The 15,825-nt window shown below is 38.7% G+C and overlaps 1 protein-coding gene across 3 annotated transcripts in view; it reads right to left on the bottom strand.

Moving 5' to 3' along the window:
• Nucleotides 1-15,825, bottom strand: part of TRIM33 (tripartite motif containing 33) — a 136,949-nt gene that overhangs the window by 9,604 nt on the left and 111,520 nt on the right. For all 3 annotated transcript variants that reach the window (XM_021090008.1, XM_021090006.1, XM_021090007.1), the window contains 5 exons: nucleotides 11,148-11,280; nucleotides 9,380-9,443; nucleotides 6,046-6,205; nucleotides 3,978-4,327; nucleotides 1,001-1,124 (listed from right to left, as the gene is read on the bottom strand). In XM_021090008.1, coding sequence (XP_020945667.1) covers nucleotides 1,001-1,124; nucleotides 3,978-4,327; nucleotides 6,046-6,205; nucleotides 9,380-9,443; nucleotides 11,148-11,280 — 831 coding nt within the window. The remainder of the gene's footprint in view (nucleotides 1-1,000; nucleotides 1,125-3,977; nucleotides 4,328-6,045; nucleotides 6,206-9,379; nucleotides 9,444-11,147; nucleotides 11,281-15,825) is intronic.

Genomic DNA, 15,825 nt, shown 5'->3' with positions numbered 1-15,825 from the left:
TGGGCCTGGGACTGAATCTAGGCCGAAGCAGCAGCTACTGTGGGGATTCTTAACCCACTGTGCCACAGCAGGAACTCCCTTTTTTTTGGGCGGGGAGGGGGGGGTCAGGTGGTGGGGGAGGGGGTTGGCTATTCCCTTTCTTGAAAGGATTCTGCTTAGGTTCAAAATTAAATAAAAACTGTCTTCTCAATCTCAATCCAATTCCAGAATTTTTTTATACAATCAGAATAAAATTGAAAGGCAATTTTACATTTATAGTTTTTATCTGCTTAAATTTCTTTTAGCATATGTTTCTATACTCTAAATACATACCTTCTCCTCAAAGACAGTGGAGGATGAATTTTGCAAGTTTATACATCAGATCAAAGCCAAACATAACTGTAATGGCCACAAAACTATGTGACAGACACTCTGTCTTTGGAAATCAAACTAGACCAGATCAACAAAAATATGAGTGAAATCAGAGGATTTTAGATTTCATTCTATGATGGGAAGCTATATTAGAGGATTTTTAAGCAAGGAAGGGAGAGAGCTGCTGACATATTTTTTAAAAAAGAACAGTACAGAAAATGGGCTGTAAGGGGCAAGAGAGTAGATCAGGGAATTCAGTAAAGAGATTATTAAAACAATGCAGATGAAAAATTATGATGGCTATCTCAGAAGGTAATGGTGGGGGGAATAGGAAAATGGTGATGATGGGGACTACGGGGGGAGGAATGCAGCTTTTTTATGTTATTTGCTTGTTTTTATTGATTTCTAATGCTCTCCTTCAAAAAGCAGCATTTCACAACCAAAATCTTAAGTATGAGGATGCTTGATATAAAAGCCTGGAGCTGAGGGCTAGAGATAAAGATTTCAGAAGTCAGGAACATACTATCAGAGAGATTAAAAAAAAAGGAAATTTATCAGGTTACATGTATATTACATGAAGAAGGACAAAAAGATGTACAGCCAGACAACTACAGAATCCGTATAATAAATCAAGTTGTTTGACACTTACCCTTTGGTCCACGGGGCTTAACCCCTGTACAGTTTTCCCCTTTTTGCTATGCTGTAAATTATCACAATCATATTCAACTTCTGGTTTCCCAATATCTCTGCAAAATGTGCATATCCAGTCCCCACTAAAGAAGGAAATAGGCAATTAGTCCATGTAATTACAACAAAACTTGCTCTAAGGAAGCTAATTCTCCAGTGTCTTGTTTCCTTTCCAGTTTGTGTGGAAAAGAGAGGTACTATTTCTGCCTCATCTCATAAAGTAAAGCTGTGTGATGAAAACTTCCAAAAACGTTTCCACTCTTCAACTGACCACCTTCTGGAAAGCAGTAAAAAACCACTATCTCTATTCAAATAGCTGAATATCAGCTATTTGATAAACAAGCTGAAGATCAGAACTTGTAGCTTAAGACCAATTTTTAAAACCCAGTTATCACCATCACAGTGACGCCACATGCACGAAGAAGAGTACAGGATACAGAGTTTCTCAGCTATCTTGTACTGTTTTAGCATGTATTAAACATGTCAAAAATAATCGTGTTTTTTTTTTCATGTCTGATCTTTTAAATCTGCTCAGTCAATAGTTTATGGTTTGACAGAAATCCTAATATAAACTCTGATACATTACTTCACATGCATTCTCTCCTTTCCCTCCTCCTTCATATATGCATTCTAAATCCAGGGATTACACTAACACTGTGTCAACACTTTCGATTTCTTCCACAGCATCTGCCTTTGAGAGAAAGCTTTCATGGCAAAATCATAACATTCCAGCAGATGTTACTACCCAAAAGAAATAAAAGCATTGGCATTTTGGTCTTGAAATTAAGGCTTTTTCTTTTCTAAGAGTGAAGATAAAGGCCGTTAGAAGATATAGTCATTTGCCATAGATGTACTAAGATTTAAGTGAGAATTACAGTTCTTTAGAAAAATATTCAGGTACTATTCATATATGTCCACTTTTCTAATACTAAAGGTTGCTTTAGTTGAATAATGCTGCCCTTTTTGAAAAATTCAATTACTTCTTAGGAATCTGAGAAGAGATGTGAACTTTTTTGTCTACAGGTAGAAAGAAGGTGGGTTTTCCCAAGGACACTGGTTTACTTTAAAAAAAAAAAAAAAACCGCAAAACTTGGGGGTAAGGGTTAGGGAAGGAAGGCTGAAAGAATTAAGTATGAATCCACTTATCTTATGGTGTCTAAAATCAACTGAAGATGAAACTGCATGAGCATACATATGTTAACCACTAGGCCACCATGGAACTCCTTAAGAATTTGTCATTGTCACTGTGGCAGCTTGGGTTCAATCCCTGGCCCAGGAACTTCTGCATGCCATGAGCATGCCCCCCGCCCCGGCCCCCCGCAACTCCTATGGCAAATGTTAGGGAAGAAAAAGAGCTCTTCTAATTCAAACTGCTTTTTTTTTTTCCCCCTTTTTCCTATGGCCGCACCCGCGGCATATGGAGATTCCAAGGCTAGGGGTCCAATCGGAACTACAGCTGCCGGCCAGAGCCACAGCAACATGGGATCCGAGCCGAGTCTGCGACCTACATCACAGCTCACGGCAACGCAGGATCCTTAACCCACTGAGCAAGGGCAGGGGCCGAACTCACAACCTCATGGTTCCTCGTCGGATTCGTTAACCACTGAGCCACGATGGGAACTCCCAAACTCTATCATTTATAGATACAGAAATTAATCCCTAAAAATTAGTGAATTGACAAAGCTAAGTTAGTTTACTACAGAATTATAACCAGACCACAGGTGTCATAACCTAGCCCTGCATATCATTCTACTGTATTAGCTGGTATCATCAGCTTGCCTTGGGTGCTCAACAATGAATGTCTGAATGTTTAAAACCAGACTTAGCTGCCATGGAGTCACAGAGTCTGAGGACAATGCTCATATGTTCCCTCAATCTTCATTATCTCTACTCCAAGTTCTAAATAAGGAGTTCAGTAACTGTCCATTCCAAAGTTAATGACTAAAAGACACTCCAACTAGAGGATCAAAGGAAAAGCCTGAGAAATCTGCAAGTACTTCAGGCAGGCATTAGCAATTAACTGTTGGCAATGATTAAGAGGAAACTATTCCTAAAAAAAAAAAATTTAAGATATTAATGGTGTTTTTTACAAAATACTTGTTTTTTTTTTTTCCTTAAATAACTTTTCTAATGTTTCAAAGCTCTTGAAAGGCAAGTTTTTGGTAGGACCCAATAGAGCTGTCTCCAACTGGATAGTATTTGTAAATAAGGCATTATAGACCCTACTAAGATTGGCGACAAATTAAAAAATTATCTTCAAGGAGTTTCCACTGTGGTGCAAAGGGTCAAGAATCTGACTCTAGCAGCTAGGGTTAATGCAGAAGTGCAGCTTGGATCCCTGGCCTGGCACACTGGGTTAAAGGATCCAGCATTGCCATGGCTGCAGCGTAGGTCATGGCTGTGGCTCGGATTCAATCCCTGGTCTAGGAACTTCTATCTGCTAGGGATGCAGCCATTAAAAAAAATCTTCAAGAGGAAATAAACTAAGTTTCTCAATATCCTGGGAGTTCCAATTCTGGCTCAGAGGGTTACAAACCCAACTAGCATACATGAGGATTCATGGGTTCCATCCCTGGCACTGCTCAGTGGGTTAAGGATCCAATGTGGCTGTGGTGTACACTGGCAGCTGCAGCTGTAATTTGACCCGAGCCTGGGAACTCCCACATGCCACAGATGTAGCCCTAAAAAAAAAAGTTTCTCTATACCCTATTTTCTTACCCCTCATAATTTGCTTATATTAAATATCAACTGAAGGCCAAGAAATAGTTTATTTTTATCATTAATGCACAACTTAGATCTCGGTCATGTCATCATTCACCTGTCAGTTTCTCTAAAAGATAATGAATAGGCTCCCTTTTTAAGAAGGCCATCTGCCCTGAATAACTAACTGATTTTTTGTTGTGTATTTTTATAAGCTAAAAAAGTAATTTCACTGGTACCTTGGAAAGCTAAGAAGTGTTGGAACATGACAAGTTAGATGAAAGACCTTTGGACATTTTTCACAGCACAAGAGATCCCCTCCATTTTGGCAGACAGCACACCAGTCTTCATTTGGGTCGTCATCTTTGTTACTGCCATCTCCTCCGATCCTTGCCGACCTGTGCATGAGGCTTCGAACTGGGGACTTTCCGTTAACAAGGCTACTGAGCCCTGATTGTTTGCAGCTTTCATTCATATCCGTGGGTTCAGTTTTCACATGGTTTTCGAGACTTGCTAACGCATCCAGCTCACTCTCTAGATGCAGGTTGGTTGAGAGAGGTGGTGTCAAGCTACTCTCAGGACTGCTCAACTAAAACAAAGCAAGGACAAATTCTTGAAGCATTTAATCCTCACTGTATGCAGTGTATGTGCGAATGTTTATAAAGTTTTGTCAACATGTACTTACAACATGAAATACTGACATAACTTAAAATTATTTTGGCATTTATTATTATTTGAAATATTAGTAACATAAAAGAATGAAAATAACCCCCAAATTTTTTAGGCACGTTAATGAATGATTTTAGGGAGCAGTCTCATATTGGACCACCCAGATAACAAAGGAAATAATTAACTGTTAGGTATATTGACTGGGAAGTAAGCACAGGGTTATAGTTTCCCTACAAAGAGCTATGATACACAGACTATGATACTACAGAGAACTATGATACACTATTTCTTATTTTTCCTTTTATAGTGCCTTTATTTTTTTTAACCATTTTAAAAAATTGAAGTACAGTTAATTTACAATGTTGTATTACTTCCAAATATAAAGTGACTCAGTTATATATACACACACACGAATGTATGTATATGTATGTATATACATACACACAAACTTTTTCAGATTCTTTTCCATTACGGTTTATTAAAAATATTTTTTAAAAAAAGGAAGTTCCCATTGTGGTGCAGTGGTTAATGAATCTGACTAGGAACCATGAGGTTGCAGGTTCAATCCCTGGCCTCGCTCGGTGGGTTAAGGATCCACAGTTGCCGTGAGCTGTGGTGCAGGTCGCAAACGTGGCTCGGATCCCACGTTGCTGTGGCTCTGGCATAGGCTGGTGGCTACAGCTCCGATTAGACTCCTAGCCTGGGAACCTCCATATGCTGCGGGAAGCGGCCCTAGAAAAGGCAAAAAGGCAAAAAGCCATAAAGCCAAAAAAAAAAAAAAAAAATTAAATACAGCTGTCTGTGCTATGTAGTAGGTCCTTTTGTCACAGAGCTTTTGAGAAGTATTTTAAAATACTCTTCTGCCCACTTATCATTTCTACTAATACAGGAAGATTATGACACTGTAAAATCTTTCACCACCCTTTTGCACCCAGGTTTTTTTTGGGTGGGTGGGGGGGTGCTTCCCAAACCAAGTTCTGAATGAAGAGCTCTGTATCTAGATCTCTAAATCTACATAAACTGCATTCAATATACTAATGCCCTGAGTTGAATTTCTATGTGCTAATAACCATGCAAAAATGAGACATAGCCTAGGTAGGAAGAAAAAACATCAAAATTTCTAAGAAAAGAGGGACTTAGTCCTTCCTTCAATCTGTATTATAAATTTTATAAAATTCCATCTGAGGAACTCTAATAAATGGTTAACAATTCCTAACCAAAAGCAATCTTCGCATTATAAAACTTTTGATCATTAAACTTCTTTCATGTCATGAATCTTAACTTGAGCTCAAAGGTCCAGGAAATAGCCAAGGATCTTTTGTGGCTTGAGACTCAATGTGACTACTGAAATGATTAATAAACGTAGAACAAGCTAGAACCCAACTTAGAATCGAGGCAAAAATATTGACCAATTACAAACTAAAAGATAATCTGAAATGAGTCCTTAATACAAGTAAGTCTTTTCTGATCAATTATAGCTGGCAGATGAAAAAGGTCAGTCAGAAAAAAGAGATAATTGGCTCGTACCAGGCATAAAAATTCAAAAGTATGACCACTTTCAGACTAATACACCCAGAGATAGAATAATTACTCAAGTGACCTCCTTAACCCTCCTGATAGACTTTAGTGGGAACTTACCATGCAGGCACTCCTCCTGCCATCCTCTGTCTTTTCTTGTTTCACAGCTCCTGAAAAGCTACATATTTCATCTTCAGTGCCAGGTTCTTGCTTGACCTTCACTTGATCAGACTTGAAACTAAGACTTGTCTTCTCAGCAGTTCTTCCTGATGACCCACAGCTAACAAAAATAAAAATGAAGGTCACATATGTCTGACTGTATGGTATAAATAAAAACAACTATATAAAAAGTTCAACTTACATGAAATGCTCATTAAAGTGAAAGGAATTTTTTAACCTTATAGCAGATGAGGATACTTCATAACACGTTAAGAGGAGTGTGTATAAATTTGGCTTCAAATTTTTAAAAACATAGATCAGAATTCCTGTTGTGGCACAGCAGAAACGAATCTGACTGGGAACCATGAAGTTGCAGGTTAGATCCCTGGCCTCACTCAGTGCGTTAAGGATCTGGTATTGTCGTGGGCCATGGTGTAGGTCGAAGACACAGCTCGGATCCTGCATTGCTGTGGCTGTGGCGCGGGCCAGCAGCTGTAGCTCCAATTGGACTTTCTAGCCTGGGAACCTCCACGTGACATGGTGTGGCAAAAAAAAAAAGACTACATAAATAAATAAATAAATAAATACAAGTACTGATTTATTTAAAGCATAATTTAAAAGCAAGCAAGTATATAATATAGAGCCAGTCTTCAAAGTGCATATATACCCCCATATACAAATAAAAAATATTCATATAAAACCTTTCTTACACTTCATGAAATTATTCAAACAGCAAAATTAATGTACTTTAATAAACAGTCAACATTTAATGTATTTATCTTTAATAAAACACACATGCCCTACCATTTCTTAGCTTTCTGTACCAAAAAGGCTTAAGAAACCATCAACAATTCAGTAGCAGTAAGTCCCCAAAGTACCCAGAAGATTGTCTCGAAGCACCATTTCCCCACCCATATGACCAGGATTTCTTAAAGAGAAATGGCTGATTTCAGGCCTGAGGCAAGAAATATACAAGGTGAACCTGGAACATCATTTCATAATAGGAAACAAGAATGCTTTCATGTATTATTGGGTATATTATAGCAAAGTAACTAAGAAGCCAACCTGAAAAAGTTCTGACAAGCCATATATGGAACAATTTAGGCATCAATAAAAATAACATCTGTAATTTCAGAACATACAAAAACATGTTTGAATACATGAGCTCAAAGTTAATTATACTCACTGTTGAAGAGTGCTGAGAATCAACTCTTTATAATAAAAACAGGTAAATAAACTCAAAGAGTTAATTTATTCTGCCTTTCCTATAATCAAATAATTGATGGCAGAAAATTTCTTTATACAAGTATTCTAAACTAATAAAGTATGAAGTATGATACAGTAATTAAAATATCATTTTTAAACCAGTAAAAAAAAGCTAAGGCCATGATCATTAATAGTTGCTATAAAAACAAAAAAATGACCACTTTACTGGAGTTCCCATCGTGGCTCAGCGGAAACCAATCTGCTAGGATCCATGAGGATGCAGGTTCGATTCCTTGGCTCACTCAGTGGGTTATGGATCCGGTGTGGCCGTGGGCTGAGGTATAGGTTGCAGACTCGCCATGCATCTGGCATGGCTGTGGCATAGGCTGGCAGCTGCAGCTCCAATTCAACCCCTAGCTTGGGAACTTCCATATGCTTCAAATGTGGCCCTAAAAAGACCATTTTGTGACCCTGATAGAAGTACATGTCACCACAATGAAACATTCTCCCCATCTCTTGCACTCAAACCAAACCTGAATCTAATAAAAACCTCCTGATCTGAATACCATTAATGAAAGAAAAAACAGAAGGTAGTATAGTGTATTTAAATGACAAAATAGGGGAAATGAGAAGAAACAAGACATTTCTTCAACAAATACAATGAATTTGGCCTCAATATATATGTTGATGACAATGTATAGTGCCTATCTGAATCTGATTTAAACAATTTATTTTTTAAGAAAAGTATTTGCGGAGTTCCCGTTGTGCTTCAGTGGTTAACGAATCCAACTAGGAACCATGAGGTTTCGAGTTCGATCTCTGTCTTTGCTCTGTGGGTTGAGGATCCTGCAGTGCCGTGAGCTGTGGTGTAGGTCATAGACGTGGCTCGGATCCCACGTTACTGTGGCTCTGGCATGGGCCAGCGGCTACAGCTCCGATTAGACTCCTAGCCTGGGAACCTCCATATGCCGTGGGTGCGGCCCTAAAAGGACAAAAGACAAAAAAGAAAAAGAAGAAAGAAAAGAAAAGCATTTGAGGAGTTCCCATTGTGGCTCAGTAGAAATAAATCCAACTCGGAATCATGAGGTTGCGGTTTCAATCTCTGGCCTCGCTCAGTGGGTTAAGGAGCCAGTGTTGCTGTGGCTGTGGTGTAGGCCAGCGGCTGTAGCTCCGACTACACCCCTAGCCTTCGGACCTCCATATACTGCGAGTGCAGGCCCAAAAAGCAAAAAAAGAAAAGAAAAGAAAAGCATTTGAGAAAAATTAGGAAACCTGAATATTAACCATAGCTCTACTGATGTCAGGAAGTCAGCTATTAAATTTTCTTTTTGGTGTGGGGGTTCCCACTGTAGCTCAGCAGTAACAAACCTGACTAGTGTCCACAAGAACCAAATTTGATCCCTGGCCTTGCTCAGTGGGTTAAGGATCAGGCACTGCTGTAAGCTGTGGTGTAGGTCACAGACATGGCATGGATCCCATCTTGCTATGGCTATGGTATAGGCTGGAGGTTACAGTTCTGATTCAACCTCTAGTCTGGGAACCTCCATATGCCGCACGTGTCTCCCTAAAAAGACCAAAAAAAATTTTTCTTTTTGGTGTGGTAATGGTTCAATGATTATAAAACTTTAAACTCCTTATCTTTAAGTGATATATACTAAAACATTGATAAGTAAAATAATAAAATCTCTAAGATTTATTTCAAAATAATCCAGATCAGGAGGGAATGGGTAGCAGTACAGAAGAAATAAGAATGGACACAACTTGATTATCATTGAAGAAGGGTAAAAAGCATAGAGAAATTTATTATGGTTTTTTTTTTTTTGGTCTTTTCAAGGCTGCACTCATGGCATATGGAAGTTCCTGAGCCAGCGACTGAATCCAAACTGCAGTTATGGCAACACCAGATCCTTTAACCCTCTGTGCCAAGGCAGGGCTCAAACCCATGCCTCACCAGAGACCCAAGGCACTGCAGCTGGATTCTTAACCCACTGTGCCATAGCGGGCATTAACAGTCTACTTTTTAAAATGCATATATGAAATTTTTCTTAATAAAAAGAAAAAATAAAGGTATTAACAATGTATTACTCACCTGCCTCGACTACCAGTACTAGAAGTACTAGGGGGCCTCACAGGTGTATGAGAATTGGATAAACCTGAAAAACATAAATCAAAATAAGTTCTAGGCAAGTTAAGAAAATTCAGAATTCTATCTACTAGTTACAGAATTCAAGATTATTGTAACTCAATTCAGCAATCCTTGGAAATCAGACCTAGTCTTAGTCTTTAAGTCTAATGGTTGGCAGCTATCTACCAGTTTCTCTCAGCTGAGCCCAGATACCATTCTCAGAATCCTCTCAGAGAAACAATATTCAATTACTGAAAATGACCAGATCAAGAGAAAGTTACCTGCTGTCCCACCTCAAGTCATTTAGAAAATATGTTAGATTTCCATTAATTGTTCTTGTAGGAGTCCTGGAATATGTATATTAAACCTCAAAAATAATATGATTTAAAAAATGTATTAACAATGCATTTAATGAAAAACCCACATTTAAATTGGAAGTATTCTTACTCTAAAAATAATGAGGTAGTATGTTTCAGTAGAAAACCATGAAAAATATATTTTATAACCACTTCTGCACTGTCAATCTGTATGGAGTTGCTTTAATCATTCATTCATGTAATAAATAACTCATGAGCTTGATCAGTCATATTTTAGTAGCTTCCAAGAAATTAAAAATTTTTAACTGCAAAGTGACAATTCACTTGTCCTTCCTCAAATCTTGCTTTTTAAACAATTCTTCAATTTTTTCATTTTTTAACAAAATGTTTTAAACTTGGGTTGAAATCAAAAAATTCTTCAACTGGACTTCCCGTCGTGGCTCAGTGGTTAACGAAGCTGACTAAGAACCATGAGGTTGCGGATTCGATCCCTGGCCTTGCTCAGTAGGTTAAGGATCCAGCATTGCCGTGAGCTGTGGTGTAGGTTGCAGACGCGGCTCGGATCCCACGTTGCTGTGGCTCTGGTATAAGCCAGTGGCTACAACTCTGATTAGACCCCTAGTTTGGGAACCTCCATATGCCGAGGGTGTGGCCCTAGAAAAGGCAAAAAGACCAAAAAAAAAAAAAAAAAAAAAGTCTTCAACTGATAGCTTGTATTGTAAAATATAAGACGTAAAAGTGCATCTTCAAATGCAGCAAAAAGCATGAAAAAGCCAAGAGCTGGGGGGGGGGGTACTTTAGAGTTCTAAAGAGTGTATGCTACAGATATATACATTAATATTATTTCAGTTTGCTCAAGCCTATCCACAGTATTTGAAAAAAGCAATTAGAAAGCACAATAAGGAGAAAAAAATGTTACTGTAATGGTTATTTTATGTCTCAATTTGGCTAGAATACAATACCTAGATGTTTAGCCAGCCAAACACCAGTCCAGATGCTGCTGTGAAGATTCTTTTTAGATGGGATTGATATTTAAATCAGTAGATTTTGAGTAAAACATAAATGAGGGCAGGCCTCCAATCCATTGAAGACTTTAAAAGAAAAGACTGAGGTCCCCGCAACAAGAAGGAATTCTGACTCAATTCAAAACAAACATCAACTCTTGCCTAAGTTTGCAACCTGCTGACCTGGCCTGCAGATTTTGCACTTGCCAGCCCAGACAATCAAGTGAGCCAACTAATTCCTCAGGCTCTCTCTTCTCTGTCTCTACACACACACAAACACACACACACACGCACGTGCGAGCGCGTGCCCCTCTCCTCCTGGTTCTGTTTCTCCAAGAAACCTAATACATATGATGAGAGATACATTTTTAAGGTGTTAAAGAAATGAGGCGGTACCTCAGCTCACTTTACCTGATGATCCTGGAGACAGGGCAGAGGGTCCTGGGGAGGGATTCATGGTGCTTGTGGGCTGTGGGGGTAGGTGACTGCCTGAGATATATCTACTTAGTAGATTATCTAAACTACTTGAACCAGCATCTTCCAACTAAAGAAAAAGAACAGAAAGACAGATTTGCTTTGATTAAAGCAGAGAAGTTAATAATTTCATTAGTATAATCACTTATACTCACAGTTTACTAATAAACAGATTATCCTACATCAAACTCAGCTAAACTGTTGCTTCCTTAAGCTAAAGTAAAGTTTTCATCATAACTCTAAGTTGAACCTATCAACAAAGTGGGGTATAGAGGGAATGTACCTCAATACAATAAAGGCTGTTTATGGTAAGTCCACATTTAACATCATACCTAACAGTGAAAAGCTGGAGAAATGAAAGCTTCTCCCGTGAGCTCAGGAAAGAGACAAGGATGCTCACTCTCACCACTTTTATTCAACATAGTATTTGAAGTCTTACCAGAGCAAATAAATTGAAAAGGAAGATATAAAACTCTCACTATTTGCAGATGATACGTTATTATATATGGAAAACCCTAAAGACTCCACCCAAAAATTTCAACAAATTCAGTAAAGCTGCAAAACACAAAATCAGTATAAAAATCTGTTGCATTTCTATACACTAATAATGAAATATCAGAAAGAGAAATTATCAATCCCACTTAAAAATTACATGAAAAAGAATAAACTAACCAAGATTAACTTTAAATGAGGAGGTAAAAGATATCTACACTGAAAACTGTACAACACTGATGAAAAAAACTGAAGACGACACAAATAAATGGAAAAATACTCTGAGCTCAGGGATTGGAAGAATTAATATTGTTAAAATAAAAGAATTAAAATTGTTAAAATGTCTATAACATGAAAAACAATCTACAGATTCAATGCAATCCATATTAATATTCCAATGGCATATTTTACAGAAATAGAACAAACATTCCTACAATCCCTTATGGAACCACACGTGCACACACACACACACACACACACACACACACACACCACCACCACCACCAACAAAACAGAAAAACCAAATAGCCAAAGCAATCCTGAGAAAAAAAAGAAAAAAGTTGGAGTTATCCGAGGCCCTGATTTCAAACTACTATTGCAAAGCTATAGTAATCAGAAGTTCTCTTATGGTGCAGCAGATTAAGGATCTGGCATTGTCACTACAGTGGCTGGGTTGCTGCTGTGGCAAGGGTCAATCCCTGGTCAGGGAATTCCCATGTGCCCCCATCCCCCCGAAAAAGCTCTAGTAATCAAAACATTATGACATTGGCATAAAAGCAGATATACAGAGCAGTGAAACAGAATAAAGAGGCCAGAAATAAACCCACACATATATGGTCAGTTAATTTAAGACAAAGGAGCTAAGAATATACAACTGGGAAAGGACAGTGTCTTCAATAAACAATGTTGGGAAAACAGGATAGCCACATGCAAAAGAATGAAACTAGACTATCTTACACCATACACAGAAATCAACTCAAAATGGATTAAAGACCTGAAACCATAAAACTAGAAGAAAACATAGGCAGTAAGCTCTTCGATATTGGTCTTGGCAATGATTTTTTGGATCTGATTCTAAAGGCAAAAATAAACGGCAAACTGAAAAGCTTCTGCACAGCAAAGGAAACCATCAATAAAATGAAAAGGAAATCTACTGAAACATAAAATATTCACATATAATTTATCTGATAAAGGGTTAGCATCCAAAATACATAAAGAACTCATACAACTCAAGAGCAAAAAAACCAAACAATCCAATTAAAAAATGGGCAAAGGATCTGAATAGAGATATTTTCAAAGAAGACATGCATATGGCCGCAGGTATAAGCAAAGGTGCTCAACATCACTCATCAGGAAATGCAAACCAAAACCACACTGAAATATCACCTCACAGCTGTCAGAATGGCTGCTACCAAAAGGCCAAGAGATAACAAGTGCTGGTAAGAATGCAAAGAAAAGGGAACTCTTGCGTTTTTTGTGGGAATATAAAAAAACTGGTACAGCTGCTATGGAAAACAGTATGGAAGTTCCTTTAAAGACAGGATCATCATATGATCTGATATATGAAAAAATACAGAGAATAGATTTGTGGGGTCCCAGAGGTGGTGGGTGGGCTAAATGGGTGAAAGGGATCAAGAAGTAAACACTTCCAGTTTCAAAATCAATCATGGGAGGGTAATATATACCATGGTGACAACAAGGAATACTCTACTGTATATCTGAAAGTTGCTAAGAGGATAAATCTTCAAAACCCTCATTTCGTACACAAACTTTTTTTTAACTATGTGTGGTGACTAACATTAACTAGATTTACTGTGGTAATCATTTTGAAATGTTTACAAATATCAAATTACTATGTTCTACAACTAAAATTAATGTTTTATGTCAATTATACCCCTCCCCCCAAAAGTAAATAGGCCTTTCTCATAAAAGCCCTTAAAAAATGTCATGTCAGAGACATAAAGGGCTAAAAATGAGAGTATGCTGTGGGCTAACTAGCGAGACAACGAAGGGACATTAGCAGTTGTGCCTGCCCAGGGGCACAGCTTTTGGTCAAGGATTCACTTCTAAGCTAAAACTACAGGAGAATCCCCAGCTGCAACTAAAGTCAACGAGAGGATTTGTGAAGAGGGGCGGTTCCTAACAGGGACCACAGAGGGAAGCTGAGCCCTGTCCCACCTAAACAAAAAGGAGGGGGATTCAAAACATGTTACCTATTTCTACTCCCACTCCTTTTATACGTTCCCACCTACAATTTAAGTTGCTGGCCAGAGACACAATCTTAAGCCTAGAACAGTGGAAAGATTAGGAAGGGGCAAACCACAAGCACAAAGAAGGGCTTCCCTGATGCCACTATAGCACCAATGGGGAAATGCCAGCTTAAGTATTTACCTCAAGGTTTCACCAAACATGGATTAAGAGTCACTAGAGGGAGTTCCCGTTGTGGTCAGCGGTAATGAACCCAACTAGTATCCATGAGGATGTGGGTTTGATCCCTGTCCTCATTCAGTGGTTCAAGTATCCCGCGCTGGACGTGGCTCGGATCCCATGTTGCTATGGCTGTGGCATAGGCCGGCAGCTGCAGTCCAACTAGATCCCTAGCCTGGGAACTTACATAGACTGCACATGCAGCCCTAAAATGCAAAAACACAAAAAACAAAGAGTCACTACAAATAAAGTTAGAGGTCTACCTGGAAAAACATTAATTCACTTGTTCATTACACCAATGCTTTTTTTAAAAAAAATGGCTGCACCCATGGCACATGGAAGTTCCTGGGCCAGGGAATGAATGTTAACCCCCAGCTACGGCAATGCCAGATCCCCTAACCCACTGCCCTAAGCTAGGGATCAAACCCATGCCTCCACAGTAACCTGAGCCACTGCAGTCAGATTCTTAACCCACTGCACCACAGTAGAAACTCCTAAACCAATGTTTTTTAAAATCCCTGAGGAGTTCCCATCATGGCTCAGTGGTTAACGAATTTGACTAGTAACCATGAGGTTGCAGGTTCAATCTCTGGTCTTGCTCAGCAGGTTAAGGATCCAGCATTGCCGTGAGCTGTGGTGTAGGTTGCAGACGCGGCTCGTATCCCTTGTTGCTGTGGCTCTGGCATAGGCCAGTGGCTACAGCTCTGATTAGACCCCTAGCCTGGGAACCTCCATATGCCATGGGAGCGGCCCTAGAAAAGGCAGAAAGACAAAAAAAAAGAAAGAAATCCCTGAATAACTGCATCGAACAGGTTAAGTGCTATATAAATAATTTCTATAAATTTAAAGGAAAAAGACAATCCACAAAGGAATTCAAATTATCAATGAACCTAAGAAAAGATAACAAACCACACAAATAAAAGAAACGTAAATGAAATCAACAACCATCATTGATAACTATACACATTGGTAAAGATGGAAGACAGCCAGCATTGGGAACACAGTACAGAAATGGGTATTCTATAACATGTACACCTATAGGTGAATATCAGAAAGACACACACAGATTTCCCAAGACTTCATAATATCCTGTATAATATTCAGATAAATTAAGTTACTAAGTATGCCAAATATGGAAAATTGTTTACAAAGCATGCAATAAATTAGTAGAATACTATATTTATTAAATATAAACTAATCTGAACAGAATTTAACATACATTTAGCTATTTAAAATGTATTCATCACGTAACCCAAGGTCACTCTGCTAGAGATGGACAGTCAGCAGAGTGCAATAAACAATAAATAAAAAATTCAGGCTGAGAGAATATATATATATATAAATAAATCAACTTCTTTTTGTCTTTTTAGGACCACACCCATGGCATGCGGAGGTTCCCAAGCTAAGGGACTAATTGGAGCTGTTGCTACCAGCCTACACCACAGCCACAGTGACGCCAGATCGAAGCCACCTCTGCGACCTACAACACAGCTCACGGCAATGCTGGATCCTCAACCCACTGAGCCAAGGCCAGGGATCAAACCTGCAACCTCATGGTTCCTAGTCGGATTCGTTTCCGCTGCGCCATGATGGGAACTCCTAAATCCATATTGGATGGCCGTATCGATCAGTTTTAAGGTATATCAACAAGCTGCCTGGTTTTTCCTGTTTGAGTTGCATAGTTAGTGCTATGTCT

This window comes from Sus scrofa, chromosome 4 (assembly GCF_000003025.6).
Source record: "Sus scrofa isolate TJ Tabasco breed Duroc chromosome 4, Sscrofa11.1, whole genome shotgun sequence".
Classification (NCBI taxonomy): Eukaryota; Metazoa; Chordata; class Mammalia; order Artiodactyla; family Suidae; genus Sus; species Sus scrofa.
Note: the sequence above shows the minus strand (reverse complement) of the source record. Positions and strands in the feature narration are given on the sequence as shown.